This window comes from Eriocheir sinensis, chromosome 61 (assembly GCF_024679095.1).
Source record: "Eriocheir sinensis breed Jianghai 21 chromosome 61, ASM2467909v1, whole genome shotgun sequence".
Taxonomy (NCBI): Eukaryota; Metazoa; Arthropoda; class Malacostraca; order Decapoda; family Varunidae; genus Eriocheir; species Eriocheir sinensis.
This window is the reverse complement of record NC_066569.1, coordinates 1,442,791-1,470,359: the sequence shown is the minus strand read 5'-3', so window position 1 is coordinate 1,470,359 and position 27,569 is coordinate 1,442,791. Positions and strand designations below refer to the sequence as shown.

General features: G+C 43.0%; 2 protein-coding genes across 25 annotated transcripts in view; one reads left to right on the top strand and one right to left on the bottom strand.

Moving 5' to 3' along the window:
* LOC126986081 (pinin-like) overlaps window positions 1-1,206 on the bottom strand; it is a 45,450-nt gene extending 44,244 nt beyond the window's left edge. For 2 of the 14 annotated variants that reach the window (XM_050841779.1, XM_050841782.1), the window contains exon 1: window positions 372-511. Coding sequence is in view for 2 of the 14 variants with exons in the window: in XM_050841781.1 (XP_050697738.1) it covers window positions 372-570 (199 nt within the window). In the remaining 12 variants the exon portion in view is untranslated. Of the gene's footprint in view, window positions 1-294; window positions 316-371; window positions 695-798; window positions 1,015-1,039 lie in introns of those variants that run through there. The other 12 variants (XM_050841786.1, XM_050841787.1, XM_050841781.1 and 9 more) reach the window with 11 other exon arrangements.
* A 5,496-nt stretch (window positions 1,207-6,702) lies between these two features.
* The window catches only part of LOC126986080 (translation initiation factor IF-2-like), a 115,938-nt gene continuing 95,071 nt past the window's right edge, over window positions 6,703-27,569 (top strand). For 10 of the 11 annotated variants that reach the window (XR_007739267.1, XR_007739269.1, XR_007739268.1 and 7 more), the window contains exons 1-4: window positions 6,703-7,309; window positions 9,768-10,060; window positions 11,195-11,353; window positions 17,461-17,619. Coding sequence is in view for 8 of the 11 variants with exons in the window: in XM_050841772.1 (XP_050697729.1) it covers window positions 6,827-7,309; window positions 9,768-10,060; window positions 11,195-11,353; window positions 17,461-17,619 (1,094 nt within the window). In the remaining 3 variants the exon portion in view is untranslated. Of the gene's footprint in view, window positions 7,310-9,059; window positions 9,181-9,767; window positions 10,061-11,194; window positions 11,354-17,460; window positions 17,620-27,569 lie in introns of those variants that run through there. The other variant, XM_050841773.1, reaches the window with a different exon arrangement.

Below are 27,569 nucleotides of genomic sequence, written 5' to 3'. Positions count from 1 at the left end.
TGGTAATTACTGAATCACTACGCGCCTCCAAAATACGATAATACGCCTCCATATTATACGTAAGGGGCAAAATACATGTCCCTTAACCATAATATGAAGGCGGAAGAACTTAAAAGTAAAGCAAAAGTGGTAAAGGTAGTGAAAGGGCATATTACCTTTCTTTTTTAGTCTTTTTTTTTCCCTTGAGCTGTTTCCTTTGACGCAAGAAAAAAAAAACTGAGGAGCAAAGTGTGTGACTACAGAGGACCATCAGGAGGGGGAACCTACTAAGCAATACAAAGCGATAGAGCCTACAGGTCAACAGAAGAGTCTCCTGGGCACCGGTGACGTGGACTTGGTGAGGTCAGTGGTTTGTTAAAGGCGTGACGTACTTGGTATGGAGAGCATTGGAGGTGGCGGCTGGTGTGCTGGGGCAGGCGTCGCTGATAAGCCGCCTCCAGCCACCGCCGCGGGGCTCGCTTGTGCACCGCTTTCTGGCTGGTTTTCAGAGTCTTGGTGACTCCGTCTTGTTCCATGACCCCTCTTGAAGTTGCTGAGTCTCTTCAAGCTCAACTTACGCCGGTACGTCATTTGTAAAGACGTTCCTGTGGCTGAAGTGCAGAGCAGAGTACGACGCACTCGCCTGTTGATGACTGGAGACTGTGGAGAGGCACTGGTGCTGTCACTGCTGTGTCGTGAGTGCCACGCTCCCCTGCTGAGAGCGACGTGGGAGGGATGACACATGACGAAATTTAAGAAGAAAAAAATTATTCTAATGCAAGTTTTACGTAAATACAAGCATTGAATAATACCACATACCGGCGGTGCCGGATCCGCCGCACCCCGCAGCAACTGAGCCGGGAGTTGGCAAGACAAACGGCAACCTTCAGAGGTGGGGACTCGCGGCTAGCTCAGCCTGCCCCTGTGGTGAGCCCAATCAAACAATGGAACATATTCTCCGAGGCTGCGTGTTGGGCCCAAGCTGCTCCAACCAAGATCTCCTGGAAGCAAACGAAAGATCCCTCCAGTGGTGGAGTGACAAGATATGATGATGACTAACCTGTGAGTTGCGTTCAAGGAGCCGCGCTCCTCGGTCTCCTTCAGGCTGCTATGGGTGGGCAGGTACCGTTAATTCCACAACCGGGGCGGACTGAACGTTCCCCCTTGTTCCCCCCTCTACTGCGCATGCGCCGACCCGTGTTGGCCCGCCCCATTTGAAGGGGGGACCAGCTGGCCCACATCTACTGCAGAGCAGACTGATCGGTCCCCCGACGAGACATCGGTCCCCCCTCCTTATTCTGTCATTTGCATGCCTGTTATTTTCCACTGTGTATAACGATTTTTTTTTTACTCATATCTGAACACACTATCTGTAATATACAACAGGATATAACGGTATAGACTCAAAGAGCCCAGGGTCAACCTGGAACTGGGTTTCCAGAACATTTGAGAAGAGTGCCCCGCGGCTCTACTATAATGAGTTATCCGGGGATGTTAAGAACGTTCTTAACCAGACTGTCACTGTACAGTGACAGTCTGGCAATCTTCAAGAAAGCGCTGAAGACTTACTTATTCACTAAGTCCTACGACTTAACAAATATGAGGATTGAGGACAACTTTAGGTGCTAATATTACTGTTATAATGTTAGCGGCCCTGTGGAGCGCTGCTGCGGCGTACAACTAAAAGCCTTCAGTAAATTGGTTTCCCTTCTTTCTGTATCACTTGTTGGGGTTATTTTCTAGGCGAGACTGCTGCCACATTAATAATTATGGTCACCAATCCTTTACAAAATACCTTTATATGCTCTAGATTAATATTATGGACTGTAACAACTCCCTTAGGTTAGTATGTTTTGGGAGGCGCCCACCAGGTTACGTTAGGATAGGCTTCCCGACCCCAAAATCCACATGATGAGGCGGGGGCTCTAGGAAGCCAGCACTCTGCAGATGCGCAGTCAACGTAATAAAATTCATAATATTAAAGATGAAGAGCTATAGTCCATGTAGTGATATTCTAAAAGCTTTACTCCTATATGATGAGCTAGTGCTGATTTAAATAGATAGAGACTGAAGGATGACCAGGGATTCTGAGAGGCTATTTTGTACTGGTGGACTCTAGTGGGTAGATCAGGAGTTAGAACAAATAGGTCTGAAGGAGCGATTGGAGATTTATTACGAAAGATCTGCCAGTACTTGATTATGTTCATTATTTTTCCAAATATAATATAGATACAAGGATATAGTGTTTTTTAGATCTTTACTCACTATGCTTCCATTCACTTTACTCTCTTATGCTTTCATTCACTTAAATTTAAGCACATGTAGATAAATTTTATGATCAGGGATACATACAACAAGCATATTTTTCCAAATATAATATAGATAGGGTCGTGTGGTCACGACCCGGACAAGGTCTCGACCCGGACAGTCTTGATTAACCAATGAACGATCGAGCCTAGGATGACGTCAGAGCTATGACGTATGAGGGAGGGCGGTCCTAACTAGACGCCATTTGCAAACCTCCCCGCCGACGCTCCGCTTGTAAGCATGGTAAGAATTTCGATTTTAAGAGGTCGCGATCTTAATTTTCGGCATCAGGATATATTGTGCCATGACCACGAATAAGGCGTGATCAACTTGTGATAAGTTTTGTTATGTAATATAGCCATATTGGCATAAAATCAGTGATAATACGGAGTGCCTAAACAACAATGCACTCGTTTGGGGTGCCCGTGTGGCGGACTGAACGTAACGGTTCCCCCCTGTTCCCCCCTCTACTGCGCATGCGCCGACCCGTGTTGGCCCGCCCCATTTAAAGGGGGGACCAGCTGGCCCGCATCTACTGCAGACTGATCGGTCCCCCGATGAGACATCGGTACCCCCTCCTTATTCTGTCATTTGCATGCCTGTTATTTTCCACTGTGATGTTAGCGGCCCTGTGGAGCACTGCTGCGGCGGCAGACCGGGGCGTGAATCCTCATCAACGGTATCAAAACGTACAACTAAAAGCCTTCAGTAAATTGGTTTCCCTTCTTTCTGTATCACTTGTTGGGGTTATTTCCTAGGCGAGACTGCTGCCACATTAATAATTATGGTCACCAATCCTTTACAAAATACCTTTATATGCTCTAGATTAATATTATGAAGACTGTAACAACTCCCTTAGGTTAGTGATTGATTGATTGATATGTTTTGGGAGGCGCCCACCAGGTTACGTTAGGATAGGCTTCCCAACCCCAAAATCCACATGATGAGGCGGGGGCTCTAGGAAGCCAGCACTCTGCAGATGCGCAGTCAACGTAATAAAATTCATAATATTAAAGATGAAGAGCTATAGTCCATGTAGTGATATTCTAAAAGCTTTACCCCTATATGATGAGCTAGTGCTGATTTAGATAGATAGAGACTGAAGGATGACCAGGGATTCTGGGAGGCTATTTTGAACTGGTGGACTCTAGTGGGTAGATCAGGAGTTACAACAAATAGGTCTGAAGGAGCGATTGCAGATTTATTACGAAAGATCTGCCAGTACTTGATTATGATTGATTGATTGATAGTTTATTGTTGCAGGTAAACAAGGGAGAAGGGAGGAACTCACTATGCTTCCATTCACTTTACTCTCTTATGCTTTCATTCACTTAAATTTAAGCACATGTAGATAAATTTTATTATCAGGGATACATACAACAAGCATATTTTCCAAATATAATATAGATACATGCAAGGATATAATGTTTTTTTTTATTCCCATGTATCCTTAGTTGTATAATCACACTCTGTACTGTCTGGGGGTTGGGACGGCATGCTCCTCCCTTTCATGGCATGGCTCAAACCGTTTCTGATCTTGTAGCAAGACAAAACACACACACTCAGGAGGGCAGGACTGTCGGCCTTTCACTGCCGCAGGATCACATACACATATAGGAGGGCAGGATTGCTAGCCTTCTGCTCCTGCTGGGAAGATGAGGTCACAACTTCATGGCTTACATCCTGTACCTATTGTATACAGGTAAGATACCATACTAAAAAAAGGGTGCGGCTGCTGAGGTGAGGCAGGCGAGCTCGGGACTCGAGGGCACCGTTGCCAGATTATCGTACTCCAGAGCCGCGTAATTACCGGTTTCTGGCTATAACTGTTGCCAACAAGCACCAATAATTAACCATTTAAACGATATCCATATATGAAGGCATTTATTTGGGTGATGAAAGCAGTTTAATTATTGGGTCGGAAATCGGCAAACATAAAAGGCTCAGTACGACAATCTGGTAATGTTGCTCGGGGGGACCGATTTTTCCAGTGTTTTGGAGTGGGCCGAGTAGCGCATATAAACACAGGTCGGCGCATGCGCAGTAGAGGGGGGAACAGGGGGGAACGTTCAGTCTGCCACACCCGCTAAACAAAATTATGCCGTGTTCTCGACTCGGACAATTTTTGACAATTCATGCAAATTAAGTGTACTGGAAAAACCAATTAAAAAGTGAATGATTGCATAGTTCTTACAACTATAATGTACCATATGTGAGATAAAGCCATGGAAAAGGCTGGAAATGGGTGTTTGCCACGGCTAAATATCGAGTGATTTTTCGAAGTGTTTTATTGATGGAAGTGAATTATTTTTAGCATTAATATGTGCCCCCCATTAGTGTTTACTTCTCCAAATTGAAATATTTAACCTAGGCCAATTGTTTATATTTTTTACGAATTTTTAAAAAAATGATGTGCGTGGTCTCGACTCGGACAGTGTGCACGTGATGTCCGAGTCGAGAACACGGAGGTATAAGAAGGATTTTTTTTTTTTTAAATGACTCTGTCAATCACTCTCATTTTAACCTAAAACCAATATTAATACTATATATTAACTCTTATAAAATTATTGATGGTTTAAAATAATTAAATATGGGTGATTGCCAAAGTCAAACATAGTCAGTTTTGAGCTATTTTTTTTTGTGCAAATTATTTTTTTTTAGAATTAATATGTGCCCCCCAATAGTGTTTAGTCTTCCAAATTGAAATATTTAACCTAGGCCAATTTTTTTAATTTTTAAGAATTTTTTTTAAAATGCAAGGTCCGTGTTCTCGACTCGGACAGGTTTGTCCGGGTTGAGAACACGGAGCTAGGAGAAGAATTTTTATTTTTCTAAAATTTATTAATTGGTCAGGCAATAGAATTTTAACATGGAACAAATATTAATACTGTTTATTACCTCGTATAAAGTTATTGATTGTCTAAACTAACAAATTATGGGTTTTTGAAAAGGTCAAAATATTTTTTCATTATGAACTTATAGACAATATTCATTATGTCTCTAATGCCATTTATCTCTTTCAGATCCTTCGTGCCTCGCAGCCATGGTTCCCATGCCTCGCAACTACCAGCCGAGGAACAGCCTAACCACGGATAGGACCAACTTGGAGAAGGCATTTAACCACCGCATTGAGACAGGCTGTAGCATCCGCACTGCGTGCAACCTTTTTGGAGTGAAGGCTTCGACTCTTGGGGTAAGCTTGAATAAATCTAAGCCCTCTTAAATTTTAATTTATATGGGTAGGCCTAGGCTAGCCAAAGAACTTACCTTTTTATTTCAGGCCTATGGGTAAGAACTTTACTTTTCATTTAGCCTATAGGGCCTATGCTCCCCACTTTACCTTTGTTTTATTTTTTTCAGGATGCTTTCACGGTCCCTCAAGGAGAGTGATGGGAGGACGTTCGTGCCTAAGCACCAGAACATCAAGAAGGTTTTCACTGATGCGCAGGAACACTTCATCGAGGAATACTCGATCAAGATCGCGCGCATGTTCTACGGGCTGCCGACGAGAGCTTTCAGGAGGATGGTCCTGAAGTATGCAGAGGCTGTTGGCAGCCCGGCTATTCCTGATGTCTGGAGGAGGGAAGGTATGGCCACCCGTGACTGGTATTACGGGTATATGTTCCGTCATCCAAGGCTTGCATTGAAGGCTCCGGAGGGCATGTCACTTTCGCGATGGCTTTCAACCGCGTAAACGTTGAAGTCTTCTTCAAGGCTTACGTGGAAGCTGTCGGCGACACAGTTTCATGCCAGCCAGGATCTTCAACTTGGATGAGAGTGGCTTGTCCACTGTGATGAAGCCATGTAAGGTTGTTTGCGAGAGAGGTCGTCCTGTTGCTTCGCAGGTTGCTCGGGAGAGAGGCAATCATATGACTTTCGTGGGATTGTAAATGCTGCAGGGCAGGGTTTCCCTCCAGTGTTTATCATCGCACGAAAGAAGTTGAATGCTGATTTTCAGAGATGGGCTACTCATGGAACCACAGTGCTAGTGCAGGCTTACGGTTGGATGGTCCATGAGCGTTGTGCAGACACTGAGCATCTCCATAAGGTGTCTTATTCTTCAGTGGAGAATAAGATACTGCTGATAATGGACAATGCCGAGTGTCACATGAGCATTCATGCGGTTGAGTATGCGATACAGCATGGCATCGTAATTGTCACGCTGCCACCTCATACTACAGCCAAACTCCAGCCATTAGATGTAAGTGTCTTTGGCCCCTTCAAGTCTGTCCTGCGATCCATTCAGGACGATTTCAAACTCTCAAACCCTCACGTGTCCATCACGGAACATATGTTGCCAGAGATGGCGTGCAAGGCCTGGGACAAGGTTTGTAATGTCACCAACATCACCAATGGGTTTCGCTACTGGCATCTTTCCGTCAACCGCAACATCTTTCCAGATGATGCGTTTGGGGCAGAAGTCACAGAGCAGGCCCCTCCTGATGATGATGATGATTTGCCACAAACTCTTGCCGCACCCTTGACACCATCTTCATCGGAGCCTGACCAACCTCAGCCTGGACCATCTGGAATAGGTAGGATGTCACCAGCCTTCTCTGCTTCAGCGGCTAGCACTCCTGAAGCAGCACCCCAACCTCGGCAGACTCCAACTCCAACAGCTTCATCTCCTCCAATTCTCGACGTCACTCCCGAAGCTGTGCAGCCCTACCCGAAGGCTCCTCCCCGCCCTGCTGCCAGAGGGCGCAAGAAGATCCGCGCCTGCATCCTGACTGAGGATGAGGAGGCTCTTGGCCAGCTGCGGGAGAAGGAGGAGAAGAAAGCAGCCAGAGAGGAGAAGAAGCGGAGGTCGGAGGAGAAGAAGAGAGAGAAGAAGAGAGAGCAGGAGGCACGACAGGCGGCAAAGAGGAGGAGGAGGTCTGAGCCAGTTGAGGCGAGCAGCAGCGATGAGGAGGCTGCCGACAATCCTGCACTGTGTGACGACTCATCTGAATATTCAGATGAGTTTGCAGAAGAGCTCGAGCATGATGCTGCCTCCTATCCTTTCGTCCAGAAGGAGCCAGAGGTGAGGGACTTTTTTTTAATACTACATGCAAGGATATAATGTTTTTTTTTATTCCTGGTGCTACTTATAATTACCCATGTATCCTTAGTTGTATAATCACACTCTGTACTGTCTGGGGGTTGGGACGGCATGCTCCTCCCTTTCATGGCCTAGCTGGCTCAAACCGTTTCTGATCTTGTAGCAAGACAAAACACACACACACTCAGGAGGGCAGGACTGTCGGCCTTTCACTGCCGCAGGATCACATACACATATATAGGAGGGCAGGATTGCTAGCCTTCTGCTCCTGCTGGGAAGATGAGGTCACAACTTCATGGGTTACATCCTGTACCTATTGTATACAGGTAAGATACCATACTAAAAAAAGGGTGCGGCTGCTGAGGTGAGGCAGGCGAGCTCGGGACTCGAGGGCACCGTTGCCAGATTATCGTACTCCAGAGCCGCGTAATTACCGGTTTCTGGCTATAACTGTTGCCAACAAGCACCAATAATTAACCATTTAAACGATATCCATATATGAAGGCAGTTATTTGGGTGATGAAAGCAGTTTAATTATTGGGTCGGAAATCGGCAAACATAAAAGGCTCAGTACGACAATCTGGCAATGTTGCTCGGGGGGACCGATTTTTCCAGTGTTTTGGAGTGGGCCGAGTAGCGCATATAAACACAGGTCGGCGCATGCGCAGTAGAGGGGGGAACGTTCAATCTGCCACACCGGCACTACTGGTACTCAAATTATCGGTACCTGCCCATCTCTACAGGTTGCACCAGTGCTGCCAGCAGATCGTTATACTCAGCGTCATATGTTTACCGATTTATTTCCTGTACCATAATAACGAGATCCATTTATAAATATCATTAAAAATATTTAATTCCTGATCTTTTTGTGATAGTTAAGCGTAAAAAACTGGAAAATACGAGGCAAAGACGGAGCCTCCATTACCAAATTGTCGTACTCATCCTCCTATGTTTGCCAATTTCCGACCTTAAAACTGTCTCTCCACACCAAAAACTAGCTTCATATAAAATTATCGATAAAATCATCAAATATTGGTTTTCTTGACAATTGTTTTTTGGGGTCAGAAACCAGTATATACGATGCTCTGAGTACGACAATCTGGCAACTTTTTAGACTTCCAAATTAGTCTTCTTCCTGAGTACTACTTTTGATTTGTATCGCTTTGTATTACTTCCTAGGTCCTCCTCCCTTTTTTCCTTCCCTTTTGGTGCTTTATTCTTTTATGCAAGGATATTACGGCCACTTTCACAGCCTATAAACTTTTTTTTTTTCCTTTAATCTGTTCCGCTCTGTATCGCTTCTTATAGGTGGATCCTCCTGATATACTTCTCTGCACTTCAGTGCTTCACAGCACACACTTAATTACCTCACAGTGCACAGTTACATACACTTCACTGTGCACTGACCTCCAACATAAAAAAAAAATAATTATCACTCAATCAAAATCTGCTCCTTACTCCCCTGACTTTGTTTTTCTATTTTCTTTTTTTCCAATTACCATTTCTGTTCTTTTGTTAGCTTCCACCAAGGATTATTATATTAAGTGATTTACGGGGCCGAAAACCGAAGTCGTAGTAAACAATGGGTCATATTTTTCAGTGGGTAAGTTATTTATTTTTCTTAACTCGCCAAACAGGTACTTTTTCTTCTCATCTCGGTCCTCGTTTCTATTTCAGGATAACACAAGTTTAGGTACAATTCATTTTGCTTCTGATAAGTGTTTTATGGCGCCGAACACCGAAGTCGTAGTAAACAAAGGGTCATGCTCTTGTGGCGCCTTCCTCCGCCGCACACCTTTTGGACAAGGCTTTCCTAGGAGTGCATTTCCAGGAGTAGCTTTATGACCCTGCTGGTAGTCTGACCCTTTTTCTGTACCGCGAACCTAAAGAAACACTCATTAGAACCCGACTGATCCCCTCTTTGACCTTTAGAAATAGTTGATGTGAGAAGCGAGTGTCTTAATATCAACTATATTTTTGGGATTTGCACCTATTTGACAAGGCTTTCCTAAGAGTTATAGGCATTTCCGGGGGTAGTTATATGATCCTGCTGGTAGTCTGACCCCTCTTCTGTACCGTGAACTTAAAGAAACACTCATTAGAACCCGACTGATCCCCTCTTTGACCTTTAGAAATAGTTGATGTGAGAAGCGAAAGAGTCTTATAATATCAACTATATTTTTGGGATTTACACGCCTATTTGACAAGGCTTTCCTAAGAGTTATAGGCATTTCCGGGGGTAGTTTTATGATCCTGCTGGTAGCCTTAGCCTTCTCCTGTACCGTGAACCTACAATACCACCCATTAGAACCCGATTGATCTTTTTGGCCTTTGGAAATAGTTGATGAGAGGGGCAGTGTCAGGGCCAAGGTGGATTTATTTGGGCCGCAGGCAAGTGAATCCAGATGCATGTCATTCTCATAATGCATGTTTATTGCAGATGCCAAGGTCATGTTGTGTGCCTGGATGCAAGTCCAATTATTCTACTGCAGACGCATCAGGGTTCAGGTTCCCGGAAGATGAGCAGCGCCGGGTGCAGTGGATAAGAGCCATCCGTAGAGAGGACTTTAAGCCAACAACGAATACAGTGGTCTGTGCCAAGCACTTTGAACAGCATTGCATCCTTACAAAAGACAGTGTTACACGTCCTGACGGAACTGTGATAACAGCCATGAGAGGACGGCCGTCGCTAACAAAGGATGCCTGCCCCACCATCTTTGAAAACCAGCCAAAGTACGTGACATTTGTGCATTTATGTTTTTGTTTTCATTTACTGACTGTAACCTAAGATTAGAAGGCTAATCAGGGAAACAAACCAGCTCTTATTATTATTGTCAATGATATTAGTATCATTATTATACATAAACATTAAACAATGAAAGTGGTGCAATTATGTCATGTTTTGTTAACTTAACTTATGCTTAACTATCACAAAAAGATCAGGAATTAAATATTTTTAATGATGCTCATGTATTAAAATTAAGACAAAGGCAAGTGATGCCCTGGAATTGAAACTGAAATAGCACACAAAAAAGTTGTATATTAACCCTTTCACGCAACACAACGCAATCACCAAAAATAAAGTATCTTCCAGAATCGCATCAAAATTTTTTGCATCAAAGATCCAAGCTAGACCTATATAATAAACTAATCGTCAAGTCTCTCGTGCCATTGTTTGACGCGAATCTTGTAGTGCGTGAAAGGGTTAAATCAGTAGAACACTGCAAATCATGGAAATAAGAAAAGTAACAATCAACAGTAGTATGGAAACAGTAAATTGTAATGACAAGTGGAAGGATATGATTAAGTAATATGAATGAAAGAAATAATATGGGGAACGTTAGGACCCAAGCAGCGGCAGCGTCGACTCACTTCATGCCGTCATCAGTCTCAGGCGCGGGCCTTTAACATAGAGATGATCGTTTAGGACACTTGGCTAAGGAATGAGGTGGTGGTGGTGGTGGCATGGGCCCCTGCAGTGTGTGGCTACACTGCTGTCACATGTGAGGTGGGAATTTCAAATTTAATGTACACATTTTTTCAAGAACATTCCACAGTTACAGTTTTTTAGGAATAAAGTAATCCAGTCCATGAATAAAAGAGCAGTGTGTTGAGTAGGCAGTGCAGCACACTGGCAGTTTTGTCCACTTCCTGGCAGGAGCAAATAGTCATCCATTGCACAAGTCAAAGCAAGACCCTCTGCACCTCACTTCCATGCATCAGTCACTTCACTTTGTTGTCTTGCAGACTAACCACCTTTAAAGTTTGTGGCTTTCCCTCTCTGAGTGTTTGGTCACGCCATGCTGTTGTCATTGTGTCCTTAGTCTGACTGGGGTGCCTCATTTATCTGTTCTCATTCATTCACAGTGACTGCTCCGAGGATGCTCTCTCCCAGTGTGATGAGATTGCTATCAAGAAGGAGGAGGAGGATGTTTGCATCAAGGAAGAGCCCATTGAAGACTTGGACGTCATCACTGGCTGTGGCACCTTTGTCCCTGTGCTGAAGTCCAAGCCAAGAAGCAACAGGTGAGTGATCGTTACCTCCTTAGTTTACTTAGCCACTTTTTTTTATTTATTTATGTATTTATTTATTTATTTTTTTACATTCAGCCTGTACCACCTGTAGCCTTCCTAGATGTGGCCTGCTAGTTGCCCACACTCCTTTAGTTGTGCACGCAAATGTTTATGGGGGCGACATCTTGGTTGGCTCTTGCTGTCCCCCGGAACTCACCTCTGCTCCACCCTGGAGAGTTTTGCCAGAGTCTGGATTGGACATAATCTGCAGGACACGGCGTGGCTACTTCAGTGATGACAGGAAATTGTCAACTTGTGCCGGTGAGCGAGGCTTGAACCCGGGCCCTCCAGGCACCATGCTCTCATGCTGAGCACTTGGCCACTGCCTCCCTGCTGACTGTCTGTGGTTATAATTGTAGAAAAGTCCAAAATATGTTAGAAAATAAAACATTTTGAGGTTCATACCAAAGCTATGTTTGCAAATACAAACTGGTACACGCACATGACACAACTGTCATTTATGTGGGAATCACATCTTTGCCTGGACCACATCTGTGTGTTCACAAACCTAATGTACATTTATTCAAGAGTAATAGATCTAGTACTGGAGAGAGACGGGTGGGCAGACTGCATATTCTTGGACCCCAAAAAGGCATTCGTTAAAGTTCCACACAAAAGATTTCTGTGGAAACTAGAATTTAAAGGAGAATTAGGGAGAAAAATGACAATAGATGAAAAATGAGAGCCATGTTGAAAGATGAAAAAAAATCAGATAGGAGAAAGGTCAGAGGTGGAGTTCCACAGGGATCGATGTTAGTACCAATAATGTTTTTAATGTACAGTCGCGTTATGAAGTGATGTCATTCTGTACATTTATTTTCGATCACGCAAGTATTGTTATATATTTTCAAGAGTACCATTATTTTCCTGTATCTTCATCATAACTTAACTAAATATATTTTACAAGCTAGAAAAGAAATATTCAATGACTTCTTACGAAGAGTTGTCGAAATATTTTGACACAAAGTGTTTTCGCTCACCAAGGAACAAGTCAAAAGAAGTCCAAATATCAACATATTACTCAAACAGAAAGTAAAATATTTTTTTCATGATCATTGTTCACAACAATAAATCTAACATATGCACAATATATAGGACATGCATGATTAGTCTATATCCTAAACTAGGATGGCGTAATTTATTTAATTTATACTCTCATTTGATGATGACGTCATCGCCCACGCACCATACCTATTATTCACCCCTGACTCACTCTTTGCCTTTCGTGGTCAACATAACGATAACAAAAGCTTTCCGTGGACTTCTAATGCATGATAGTGATCAAGGGAAGATGCCCACAGCCTATAACTACCGAGGGATAGTCGGAGATGGAAAAATAAGAATAAATAGCTTCATAATAGTCGTGTTTTGTAACTCACTCTTTGCCGCCGATCGCAAACATCATTGCCTTTCTTGGTCAATATAACGATGACAAAAGCTTCATGTAGACTTCTAATGCTTGGAGGTGATCAATGGAACATGTCCACAGCTTGTAAGTTCCATAGAATAATCGAGGAAGGTGGGGAAATAAGAATATGTGGCTTTGAAATGGAGGTGGTGGTCGTGGCTGCGGGCGGATAATCACAGCGTTGCCAAACATTAGGCTATGGTCGAGTGTTCGTAGAGGCGTCCGGAATTTTGATAGTTCAAATATGACAACCCTACCTATGAAGGCATTCTTCATTCATCATCGTTACTGAGCAATGTTACTATATATTTCAGTGCCCATGCTTATGATAAGAAGCCATCATAGTGAATAAAAGGTGTTTAATGTGAAACCTTATTATTTGATCGTTTCTTAATCAATAAAACGCAAAGTAATGTCAGTAACTGTCCATTCACTTCGTGTCATACTGTGCGTATTATTAACTGTATTAATAACTGCAGAAGACAGTTCATGGTTTGACACAGAATATATATATATATATATATATATATATATATATATATATATATATATATATATATATATATATATATATATATATATATATATATATATATATATATATATATATATATATATATATATATATATATATATATATATATATATATATATATATATATATATATATATATATATATATATATATATATATATATATAGTCGTCCCTCAAATAGTACGGTTTTGGTTTTATACGGATTGTCATGTAAGAATTCTTATGGGATTTTCAAATTTCTCACTCGTCGCACCAAGTAGCCATGGCGTGAGTGGCAACACTGTTCTACCAAAACACCTGCTGAAAGCACTCCAAAGCCTTTGAGATAGGTGTTCACCTTGCAGATGAATTCAGATTTAGGAGAAGTTACGTTTTGGGATGAGTTACGTTGTGGTAGGGAGAGCATACCACGTGAATGAGAGCAGTGCATGTTCGCTTTATCTAACATAGTATAAAAGAAATTCTTGCCGCAGTAACTGCCAGTGCTCCAAGAGTGCTGCAAGAGTAAAGATAAAGGCTGTCCTTTTACTAAGCCTCGTCGTTACTATGGTAATGGCGTCTCACTCACAGCAAAATGGGGTCGCTGATCTTCCTTATGCAATGGAATCACTTATGTGTTTGTTTTGGGCCGCCATATTTGCTGATGGCGTCATCACAGCACAGAGGCGTTCCATCTCTCAAAGCCGGGAGCGGAGTGTACGTGCTGAGTTGGCAACATGTACTGCCGCGTCATCCGTTTGAGAGCACTCGGAACGTTCCGAGAGTCCTGATTCCCTCTCTCAAACGCAGCCCAGAAGTGTTTCTTGGGGGGGCACTAATTTTATATGGATTTTTGAATAGTACGGGGGTCCTGAGTCCCTAACCCCTGTACTGTTTGAGGGACAACTGTATATGTATGTCGCCTAAATCTGAACGACGTATAACAACTGTTTTGCAAAGATAAGCACATGACGTGAGCTAAATCATTTCAAGGTTGCCTTCAGTACTGAAGACAACACATGACATTCGCAGTTACATTTTTTAAAACAAATGAATGTATAATTGTAATTCAGGTACTACTACGTTATTTTACCGTGCTTTACATCACAATGTATTATAGATTATCATTAAAAGGGAACATTATAACATAAACAATAAATACACATCACTTCCATTACCTTCAAATGCTCCCGTACGAAACATTCTGAGAGCGGCGACATCACTTCATATCGCTACTGTACATAAATGATATGCCGGGAAAAGTAAAGAGTTACAATAGTATGTTTGCAGATGACACCAAACTGCTTAGAAATAGAAGAGATGATGAGGAATGTAATAATGTGCAGAAAGATTTACATGAAATACACTAATGGAGTAAAGAATGGGAAAAGGAGTTTAACGAAATGTCACACAATGAAAATGGTAAAAAGAAAAATAGACCAAGTGGAGTGTATAAGATGGGAGGGACAATCATGGACACAGTGAAGGAAGAAAAAGACTTGGGAATTATAATACAAGATACACTGAGTTCTTTGATTAGACCAAGGCTGGAGTATGAGGCAGTTGTCTGTTCACCACACAAGAAAAAGAACATAAGGAAACTTGAAAGGATCGAAAGGATTGCGACTAAGATGGTACCAGAGCTATCAATCCTGCCACACGAGGCTAGATTAGAGGAACTGGGCTTACCTACACTGGGAGAAAGAGGAGACCTGATAGCGCTGTGCAGGAATACAAGTGGAATGGAAGTGTTAGATAGAAATGGTTTAATCGAGACAGAAGGGAGGAGGCAACTAAGAGGACAGCAAGAAATTGAGGAAGGGGACTTGTTTGAAAGACCTAAAGAAGTACAGTTTTCTATACAGGAGTGTGGATACATGGAACGGCCTTAGCAAAAACATTGTGGAAGTGGGCAGTGTCCAAATAATGAAGGAAAAGTTGGACAAATATAGATTGGGAGACAGGAGTGACCAAGCTTGAGCTCAGGCCCTGTATACTACAAATAGGTATATGTACAGTCGCGATATGAAGTGATGTCGCCGTGTACGTTAATTTTCGATCACACAAGTATCGTTATATATTTTCAAGAGTACCATTATTTTCCTGTATCTTCATCATAACTTAACTAAATATATTTTAGAAGCTAGAAAAAAAATTGAAAAGAAATATTCAGTGATGTCTTACGACGACTTGTCGAAATATTTTGACAAAGTGTTTTCGTTCACCAAGGAAAGAGTCAAATGAAGTTCAAATATCAACATATTACTCAAACAGAAAGTAAAATTATCTTTTCATGATTATTGTTGACAACAATAAATCTAACATATGCACAATATATAGGACATGCGTGATTAGTCGATATCCTGAACTAGGATGGCGTAATTTATTTAATTTATACTCTTGTATGATGATGACGTCATCGCCGGCGCACCATATGTATTATTCACCCCTGACTCACTCTTTGCCTTTCGTGGTCAACATAACGATAACAAAAGCTTTCCGTGGACTTCTACCTATTAAACGTATATATATATATATATATATATATATATATATATATATATATATATATATATATATATATATATATATATATATATATATATATATATATATATATATATATATATACATACACACATATTTTATTGTGTATGTCGTGTGCACGTTGTCTGTATAGCTGCTTACCAAACTTGGTGATGGACTGTGGGGCACTGAGGCTGCCAGGGTGGCAGTGGGGCCCTGTGAGGGGGCCGTATTGTTGCAGGAATGGGCAAAATTTTGAAAGTGCACCAATCTCGTACTGGCAGACGAAACTTTCTATTTTTGTAGTTTTCAGTGTGTTATGAAATAATACGATAAATGTTTCTGTCACAAGTCAGTGCCTATTGTTCACCCACCGCAGCCCGCAGCTACAGCCACAAAATAACTCTCAAAAAAAGATGATCAACTTGCTTATTGATCCTTTCTTTCACTCACCGTTCACAAAGATCACAAGTGGACAAACTAGAGCAAAACCAGGCAAATTAATATTTTTCCTGCTGTGTATTTCCCCAGTGTGCACACGTGGTGGAGAGCAGAGTGACTTATTTCTGCTATGAGATATTTCTCGCGACACCGGCCCACCACGCTCGCCGCCGCAATGTCCCGTCCCGCACTGTGTATTTCCACGCCACATGCCGAGTGACGAATAACTATACTAACCAAACATAACTTACTAACCTACCTAACTGGGGGCTTAGCTCCCCTCTACCCCCTAAAGCTGTATCTGTACCGACACTCACAAACACTTGGGTATTATCGATATACTTGTACATATCTGGATTGATGCATTCGACTTTCTTGTGGTATAAATACATTCTTCATTTGAATGGAAACAACGAGAAGGAAAATATTTCATCAGGTGGGCAGAATATGACTACGGTAACCGAAGGATGGGGCAGCAGATGAAGGGAGGAGGGCCACGTGGCCAGCAGACACCATAGTAGTTACCGGAGGCGTGTGTTTAAAATATTATTATTGGTCAGTCCCCATGGATTTCTGACTCTCTGACCTTGTCCGTTATAAGCGGGTCCGTTATATCGAGGGTTTATTGTATGTCCGAACACTCCCCATGTCCAAACATTCATTGGCGCAGTTAGTTTGAATGTGGGATGGATTACTGTAATAGAAGTACTGATGGCTGCTCAGGATGATGCGTGGCTGAGGAGTGAGGTGGTGGTGGTGGTGGTGGCATGGGCCCCTGCAGTGTGTGGCTACACTGCTGTCACATGTGAGTTGGGAATTTCAAATTTAATGTACACATTTTTTCAAGAACATTCCACAGTTACAGTTTTTTAGGAATAAAGTAATCCAGTCCATGAATAAAAGAGCAGTGTGTTGAGTAGGCAGTGCAGCACGCTGGCAGTTATGTCCACTTCCTGGCAGGAGCAAATAGTCATCCATTGCACAAGTCAAAGCAGGACCCTCTGCACCTCACTTCCATGCATCAGTCACTTGACTTTGTTGTCTTGCAGACTAACCACCTTTAAAGTTTGTGGCTTTCCCTCTCTGAGTGTTTGGTCACACCATGCTGTTGTCATTGTGTCCTTAGTCTGGCTGGGGTGCCTCATTTATCTGTTCCCTTTCACCCACAGCGACCACTCCGAGGATGCTCTCTCCCAGTGTGACGAGATTGGTATCAAGGAGGAGGAGGAGGACGTTTGCACCAAGGAAGACCCCATTGAAGACTTTGACCCAGTCACTGGCTATACCATCTTTGTCCCCACGCTGAAGTCTAAGCTGAGAAGCGACAGGTGAGTACTCGGTGATGACTAGAAATTCAAGCATTTCCATCCCTTGAAAAAGATGCCAGAATATCTGGAAAGCATAATATGGTACAGAAAACTGGGTCTACTATGAAAAAAATGTTTTGCTTATCCCAATGTAATTCAAAACAAAATTATGAATATTGAGAATTTTTTTTCTTCAGTAATTATCGACACAGATGTGTTACTATGATAAATGAAATTACTGTATTTTGCGGCGTATAACGCACACCTTTTTCCCCAAAAATGCCTGAAAGTTTAGCCCTGCACGTTATACGCTGAAGGTACCATACAAATTTTTATTGATTTTTTTTCTTCTTTGGGGTGTTTTAATTTTTTTATTTTTTTATTTTTTTATTTTTTTTTTTGTCTAATAACAACTGCAAACTTTCCTTTATTATTGTTTATGATCTTTCATAGTCCATAGCTGTCTTATAATATGTTACCATAGAATACAGAGCGATCAAATAACTACTATACAAAAATTAAATCGGTGGAGGATCGCCCATGCCTTGCTGTTATCCCGTTTTTCCGTCGGGCGCTGACACGACCCGGCCGCCATTTGCATTGTTTTGAATGACTAACACTGTTGCCAATTTGAGCAGTACAAGCTACATAAAAAATCATATTGGAATAAAAATATCCATGTGTTCATTATTAATTATTGATATTAGTGAGAATAATGGGGTAAATATGATATCAGAAACTGTACATCATGAGTCTTGTATGAGGAGTTATTTCCCGCAACACCAGCCCGGCCGCCATTTGCATTGTTTGAAAACCACACAACCACACCCACACAACAAACAGCTGCATGCCGCGTGTCACCAGAACCGTGTGAATTGTGTCTTGCCTAGTTGTCTGTCATAACCTACGAGTGATGGTGAGAATAATGTGCTAATTATGATATCAGAAGCTGTGCATCATCAGTATGTTTACGGGGATGTATTTCTCACAACACCAGCCCGGCCGCCATTTTCATTGCTTTACTCAAGGACACTTGTCAATTCAAGCAGTACAGGTTACACCAAAAATATATAAATTTCAGGAAACTACATCGTCAATGTTCTTTAACCATACATATTTCTGAGCATTTTAAGAACTATTTATTGATTCCAAAATTGTTGTCCTAAAGTTTGGGGTGCGCGTTATACGCTTCAAAATACGTTATGAACCTTTGGTTGGACTGCTGTTCAGTCTATGCCCTGGGGAAAAAAATGTTCATTTATTTATTTATCTATTTATTTATTTATTTATTTATTTATTTTTTAAACTTCTGTACTATCAATTTTAGGCACTTGATACACAAAAGCAATTAATAAATCACGAACACAAACTATACTTGTTCATATGTATTAATACGACTTGGCATTGTTATGTGAGATTGTCCGTAACCAAACCACAACAAACTTTCCTCTTTTGACCTGTAGCGCTTTTTATCGGTTCTTAGGTCCTCCTCCTCCCGGTCCTCTCTTCTTATCCACACACTTTGCTTTTCAATAGTATTGTGTTACGTATCTTTCCTCACTGTAATACGCTATTGTATTATAATTTTCTGTTTGTTGCTGAAATCAGTTATTTTCATTGTTTTTTCATTGTATGGACAGGGATAGATGAGAAGTATAGAGGCAGGAGTAAGGAAGGATGTGCTGTTGTGATGTCTGAAAGAGTGTGGAATGGTGTGACTGATTATGGTTGGAAGGGATCAAGAATTGTGTGGGTGAAAGGAAAAGTAGGTTTAGAAAAGTATGCATGGGTGTGTATTTATGCACCAGCAAATGTGAAAAGTAAAAAAGGACTGAGAGAAAGGGAAGCTTTTTGGGAGGAAGTGAATGCATGTTTGAAGTTTTGAGAAAGAAAGGAAACTTATTATGATGGGAGATATGAATGCTAAAGTGTGTGATGGATGTGGTGGGAAAATGGGGGATACCTGGGAAGAATGAAAATGGAGAGTGCCTGGTGGATGTCTGTGCTGAGAGGGGAATGTTCCTAGCGAACACCTTCTTTCAGCACAAGAATATCCACCGATACACATGGAGGAGGGGAGAAGATAATGAGCAAAAAGGATTGATTGATTATGTGGCAGTAGATGAAAGGCTTAGAAAAGAAATTTGTGACGCAAAGGTAGTAAGAGGAATGTTCGATGGATCTGACCATCTTGCAGTGCTGGCAAAGTTAAAGCTGAAAGAAAAGTGGGTGTTTGAAAAGAAAGGTGAAGTAAAAAAGGAAATACTGAAGACAGAAAAGTTACAGGAAAAAGAAATAAAAGATGAGCATAACCGTGAAATGGCAGAAGCCTTAACCCTTACGTTACGGTGATCGTTTATATAAGTGCGCTGCCACACGCCCCACCCGTACGGGGATCGTATATATAATCATCACACTCTACGCTCCCTACGTTTCAAATATACCGCCAGTTCTTGACTCAGAAGAATGGTGGAGGCATCTGGCATCCGTACACACTCATTTGTCTCCAGCGCTTGGCCTACCGAAGGCCACAGATCATTTCCCACTTTTGTTCGGAATACATCTGTCATGTCACGTGACGCGTCAGGCAGAACAAGGAGGAAAGGAAGGGGATGTGTGGATCAGATATTTGCCTTCAGGATGGTAGTAGAAACAAGTGTTAATAGCACAAAAACTGTGCTAGATCGGCATCACATGACCCTCCAACACCCCCCCAACAATTTATATTATGCAACTAGGGGTCTAAAATGGAAAATGCTGAAAAGTAAAGATGGCGCCACTATAAACACTTGCCTGCACCACAACAGGCTGGGGCCGACCATCAGGCCCTACTATGAAGGCCTACCAGCACCACAGGCCAAGATGTAAAAAAAAAATATATATAATGCCATGTTGTAGGGTTCATCAGGGCTAACAAATGTTATTATACAATGTCATGTCTACAATGCATGGGTAAGCCAGGACAACACCTTGAAGAGAACAGGAAGATGGACAATCTGTTGATCAGTGTCTGCGACGCCGATAAAAATAATAGCAAAAGGAAAGAAACTGTACGCTGCCTTCATGGACTTGGAAAAAGCTTATGACAGAGTCGATTGGATGGCATTGTGGGATGTTTTAAAGATTTGTGGTGTGGGAGGAAAACTGCTTAGTGCAATAAAGTCTTTCTATGAGGATGCATCCACATGTGTCAGTTAGTAGAGAAACAAGTGAACATTTTGATAAAAGTGGGCGGCAAGGGTGCGTCATGTCACCATGGTCGTTCAATATTTATATGAGTGGTGTTATGAGGGAAATGAAGGGCAAAGTTGGGGAAGTTGGAGTAAAAATGTACGCCATGGGAAGGAAGTGGGTGATTAATTAAATTTTATTTGCTAATGACACAGTGCTCATTGCAGAAAATGAAAGTGACCTACAAAATCTGGTCAGTGTTTTTGATAGTGTCTGTAACAGGAGAAAGCTGAGAGTAAATGTCAACAAAAGTAAAGTGATGGTTTGTGAGCGACACAGAAGTGAGGTTGTAGATTTTGTATGCCCATATAGAGTGGGAATTGAATGTGAAAAAGAATGAAAAATAATTTTGAATGGTGAAGAAATGGAGGAGGTCAATGAGTTTAAGTACCTTGGATCAGTTATGTGTAAGCATGGTGGTATGGAGGGAGAGATAAGAGAAAGGGCATTGCAAGGAAGAAGGGTGGTAGGGTCTTTGGGACGAATCATGAATGGCAGAAGTGTGAGCATGGAGGTAAAGGGGGATTTGAGAAATACAATAGTACCAACCCTAACATATGCAAGTGAAACGTGGGCCTGGAATGAAAGTCAGAGGTCTAGAGTGCAGGCAGTGGAAATGAGTTATTTGAGGAGTGCTTGTGGTGTGAGTAGAATGGATGGAATGAGTAATGAAAGTGTGTACGAGCGTTTTGGAATGTGTCACAGGGGTGAAGGGAAGAAGTGTGGAGTGGTGGAAGAAGTGAAGTGACAGACCTTAAAGTGGTTTGGCCACATGGAGCGAATGGAGGAGAGTAAAGGTCCAGTCACACATGCATGTTTAGGCCAGCCGTATTATCACGTATCAAAAAGTGCACGTATAACGTCAGTACAACGCAGTTCGCTGGTTCGTGCAACGCAGTAATTGTGGAAACGTCCCAGCAACCTAGGACGTACCTTGCCGTATGAACGGTACCTCGTGGATACCTGGCGGTACGGCGAGGGCCACGTATATTGTGGGCAGCTCACAATATACGTGGGTCGTCACGTATCCGTGATTGTACTTGACTATACGTTGGGCGCACGGGAGGCCAACCTAGGGGCAACCGGAACATACGTGAACATACGTAATGTATAACGTCAGTGCTAAGGAAGCCCAACGCCATCTTCACGTATTGTGGCTGTTTCCCCGCCAAACACGCCAACCCACGCCACCGCCAGGTAGCGTTAAGGCAGCGGCGCGGCAACGTGGCTTCAGTGTGACAGAGAGAGCCGTACCCTGTGGATGTACCACCACTGTGTTGCGTGTTTATACCGTGGATGTACTACACCTCACCCTTCAGAGCCACCACTGTGTATAGTGCATTGTGTTGCGTGTTTATTATTCAACATGGTAAAGGGAAGTAAAGGGTCCAAGGGCTTGAAGAGGCCCATTGTCACCTCTACCCCTGCCCATGACCTCCCCAGTGATTTTGAGGACAATCCCTCTTCGCCTGTCGGTGCCGAGGACGACGAAGGCCCCCCTCCTCCTTCAGGCAGAGCTTCATCACCCTCTGTTGAGCTGCTCCTTAATGATTCGGCCGCTGCTGTGTTTGAGAGGAGGGATAGGAGCCCGCAGGAGAATTCGTCCAACTCCCAGGGCGAGGGCCCTGCTCCTGCTCTTCAAAAGAAACAGAAAAGGAGGAAGAAGAACGCCTCAGTGATCCTGACTGATGCCCAGGAGAGGGCCCTGGCCCAGTGGCTCGAGGTGGAGGCGAGTTTATTTACAACAGGGCAAGACGGCCTACAAGGACAAGGCCAAAATCGCCAGGGCCTGGGAGGAACAAGGGGCCAAGTTGGAACCCCCAGTCTCAGGGACCGACCTCCGGACCTGGTTCAGCTCCCTCAGGAGCCGCTATGGGCGGCTCACAAACAGCGCCAGCGGAAGCAACGGGCTCCAAGAGGAACACGGACCGAGAGAGATGGATCCTTGAGCTGTTCCCCTTCCTCAAGGCGCACATAGTACGCCAACACAAAACGGCCACACTAGGTCTACCAACGGTGAGTCAATTTTTTAACTTAAAATGTGTTTGTTAATAATTTCATAATAAACTATATAAAAATGTACCAAGTCAACATAGTAATTTATACAATGTAGTAAAATTAAAAAAAAATTTTAACCTACAATATGTTTGTTAATTTAAACTATATAAAAACGTACCAAGTCAACATACTAATTTATACACTTTAGTGAAATAAATAAAAATTAACCTAAAATATGTTTGTTAATCTAAACTATATATGCATATTTGACCGTGCATTTTAATTGATTGCCAATCCATTCCAGGACGACGACACTCCTGCCACCAGAACCACCGCAGCCACAACAACCACAACAACCACAACAACCGCGACGACTACAGGGGTAGGGGTTTCTCATGGCGACCCGGACACACCCTCGCCGGCCAGCGAGGACGAGGAGGTAGTGGTGGTGCCTGCAATCAAGGTTCCAAGAAAACCCCGAACCAGGAAGCACCCCCCAATGAAGCCAGGAGCGGCAATTGACTCGGTGAGTTGTGTTTTAATTTTGTTTAAAAGGAAGGCAGGTATAGTAGTAATAAAGTTCTAAATTTTGTATGAAATAAAAACCCAAAAGAAATCTGTACAAAGGTATTCACTACGTAAAGTTTCAACTAATTAAAAAAAAACATGTTTTTATGGTTACTATTGACTAGTAATACAACTGCATCTAATTACATTCATTAAATCAACTAATTTTAGAATTTTAGAATCTATTCGATTGGGTAATTTTCTTCCTAGGTAATCGATGGGGCCAAACACTTCCTGTCGGAGTTCAAGGAGCTGAGTGGGGACAGGGATACAGAGGCGGCGAGGCACTTTTTGGAATCGTTGCTCCCCATGCTACTGAAGGTTGGGCCAAGCCTGATGCCCATCTTCAGGATGGAGATCACCGCCTGCCTCAGAAAATATGAGCAGGCGACCAAACAAGGTGCTGAAATGGCCTCACATGACCTAAAGTACCACATAATTAACTCTGAGTACTGCCCTGCCCCCTCTCCGCCCAAGGCCCAGCCCCAACAGCAACAGCAACAACTACTAATGTTGGAGCCACAACAGCTGCAGCAGTTGCAACAGCTGCAACAACAGCTGCAACAGCCACAACAGCAACAGCCACAACTAGTGCCACAGCTCCCTGCCACATTCCCTGCCACATTCCCTTCCATTCGGCAGCAGGGCCAACCAGCGGTGACATCGTTTAACCCCCAGCAGCTGCAATTGTTGCAGCAACAGTATCTCCTCAGGAGCCCTTCTACAAGCAGCATTGGGGTTCCTGCAAACAACACCACCGACCTCAACATGTCCCTGTTGATGGACATGCAGCTGCCGGGCCAAGCCTCCACAGCCTCTACTCCAGCAAAGGCTCCTCCGCAACAAAGTACTACAACACTGCATACGCCGACCTCTTCAGCGGACTTTTAGCTTTTATTATAATATGAAAAGAATAAATAAATGTTTATTTTGAGTTTACTCCATTTTTCCTTCAGCTTATAAAATTTATGTAATAAAACAAAATGTACACAATAATTTGAAAGGAATAAATAAATGTTTATTTTGAGTTTACTCCATTTTCCTTCTCCTATTAACAGTTATTAGGCAATAAGAAATAAATATAAAATATAAAGAAATAAATATAAAATAAATATATTATAAATAAATAATATAAAATAATATAACATAATTATAAACAAACTAATATAAGAAAAAGAAACACATGTTTGGTTTTTTTGTTTTATTGGGTATTTACAGTACATAGTGTGGTACAATGTATTATTATATCATATTGTTTTGCCAGGCAACAGCTCCTAGGGGTGACGTCACATACTTCTTCAGATAGTTCCTCTGGGCAATTGCAATGGCAGCATTGGCACGCCATGAATAGATGGTAATGGGGTGCCAACAGGTGGGTCGTTTCTCCAGTCTCCATCTACCATGTTGTGTGTGTTGGGATCCTCCGCATCGCTCAGGCTGCTGGCCGAAAGTACTCTATTGCGCAACATGTTGTGCAACACACGCTCCCATCACTACAGCTTCAACATTAACTCGTCGGAGGCATATGGGTGTGTGGAAGACCCGGAACCTATTGGCCATGATCCCAAAGGCATTCTCAATTGTTCGACGTGCCCTGCTCAGCCTGTAGTTGTAGATCCTTTCATCAACCGTCAGCGACCGAAGTGGGTATGGTTTCATCATATAGTGTCGAAGGGCAAAGGCATCGTCTCCAACGAAGAAGTAGTCGCACTTCTTGCCATCAGTATCGCCTGGTAGAGGTCCTGCAGGGGGGATGTGGGCCTTAGAGTGCTCAACCAGCTCTTTCAGCTGTGTGTGGGCGAACACCCCTGCATCTGACTCGGACCCTATGGCACCCACGTCGACGTAGAGGAATCTGTATTGGCTGTCGCAGATGCCCACCAGGAGTATTGAGTAGAACTTCTTGTAGTTATAGTAGTAAGACCCTCCTCCAGGTGGATTCTTGATGCGGATGTGTTTCCGTCAATGGCACCTATGCAGTTGGGAAACTTCCACTTGTCCCAAAAGCCCGCTGCAACCTGGAGCCATTCCGCCTGTGTCTGTGGTGTTCGGAGCTCTTCACTTCCATACTGGCGACAATTGCACGGCAGGTTTCTGGCACAATGCCGCTGATGGTGTTGTGGGGAACTCTGAAGCTGTACTGCAGAGTCATGTAGCTGTCCCCTGTTGCTAGGAACCGTAGTGTGATGGCAACACGCAGGCCAGGTTCGAGGGGGTCTCTCCACCACGTTGTTTGCTTCTTGATGTGCGTAACGCGTTCAACAATCTCATCAAACAGGGCTTTGCTTGTCCTGGTGTAATTCTTGAACAGTTCAGGAGCTTCGTTGGCCAATTCCTCCATCAGGTTGTTGTAGTGACCCTGTTCCATCCGACGTTGCAAATAGGGCTCCACCCATACCCTCCGTCGTTTTGGCGACGTTTCTGCTTCTTGTTGTTCTTCACAGTAGTCGACGACTGCTTTGGTCACCTTGAGTACCACATACAGTTTCAGGGCTTTTTTGAGTTTAGCATTGCCCCTATGCCGGCCCCTCAGCAAAGCTAATGAATCTCTCATGGTGTCGTCCATAGTGCTGCTCTGGTGAAGGTTGGATGGTGAATGACTGTCAGGTACCGCCCAGCACCCTTTTTATACCTGGGAGTATAGAGGAGGCATGCCTGGCACCAACCTCGCGCTGATATACCTCTGACGAAAGTCTGACGTAGCTCTGACGTTGCTCTGACGTAGCTCTTATGTAGCTCTGACGTAGCTCTGACGGCACTTGACGTACCACCTACGTCACCATACCTAGTAAAGACGTTATGCTTGCGTGACCCTTCACGTACTACCTGGAAGTATGTCCATACAGTAGGTCCACATAACGTATGCACAACGTAAGTACAACGCACAACGGCTGCCACTCACGCACTACGTCACACTAACGCAGTACTAACGTCATACTGACGTGCGTAGGTGCAACGTAGGTGCAACGTTGTGCGGCACAATTCAATACCTGTGTGGGCGTGGTATTAAAACGCACGTTTGGCCGCGTATGGGCATACGGGAGGACATACCGGGTGAGAACATGCATGTGTGACTGGACCTTTATGCAACTAGGGGTCTAAAATGGAAAATGCTGAAAAGTAAAGATGGTGCCACTATAAACACTTGCCTGCACCACAACAGGCTGGGGCCGACCATCAGGCCCTACTATGAAGGCCTACCAGCACCACAGGCCAAGATGTAAAAAAAAAATATATATAATGCCATGTTGTAGGGTTCATCAGGGCTAACAAATGTTATTATACAATGTCATGTCTACAATGCATGGGTAAGCCAGGACAACACCTTGAAGAGAACAGGAAGATGGACAATCTGTTGATCAGTGTCTGCGACGCCGATAAAAATAATAGCAAAAGGAAAGAAACTGTACGCTGCCTTCATGGACTTGGAAAAAGCTTATGACAGAGTCGATTGGATGGCATTGTGGGATGTTTTAAAGATTTGTGGTGTGGGAGGAAAACTGCTTAGTGCAATAAAGTCTTTCTATGAGGATGCATCCACATGTGTCAGTTAGTAGAGAAACAAGTGAATATTTTGATAAAAGTGGGCTTAAGGCAAGGGTGCGTCATGTCACCATGGTCGTTCAATATTTATATGAGTGGTGTTATGAGGGAAATGAAGGGCAAAGTTGGGGAAGTTGGAGTAAAAATGTACGCCATGGGAAGGAAGTGGGTGATTAATTAAATTTTATTTGCTAATGACACAGTGCTCATTGCAGAAAATGAAAGTGACCTACAAAATCTGGTCAGTGTTTTTGATAGTGTCTGTAACAGGAGAAAGCTGAGAGTAAATGTCAACAAAAGTAAAGTGATGGTTTGTGAGCGAAGTAGAAGTGAGGTTGAAGATTTTGTATGCCCATATAGAGTGGGAATTGAATGTGAAAAAGAATGCAAAATAATTTTGAATGGTGAAGAAATGGAGGAGGTCAATGTGTTTAAGTACCTTGGATCAGTTATGTGTAAGCATGGTGGTATGGAGGGAGAGATAAGAGAAAGGGCATTGCAAGGAAGAAGGGTGGTAGGGTCTTTGGGACGAATCATGAATGGCAGAAGTGTGAGCATGGAGGTAAAGGGGGATTTGAGAAATACAATAATAGTACCAACCCTCACATATGCAAGTGAAACGTGGGCCTGGA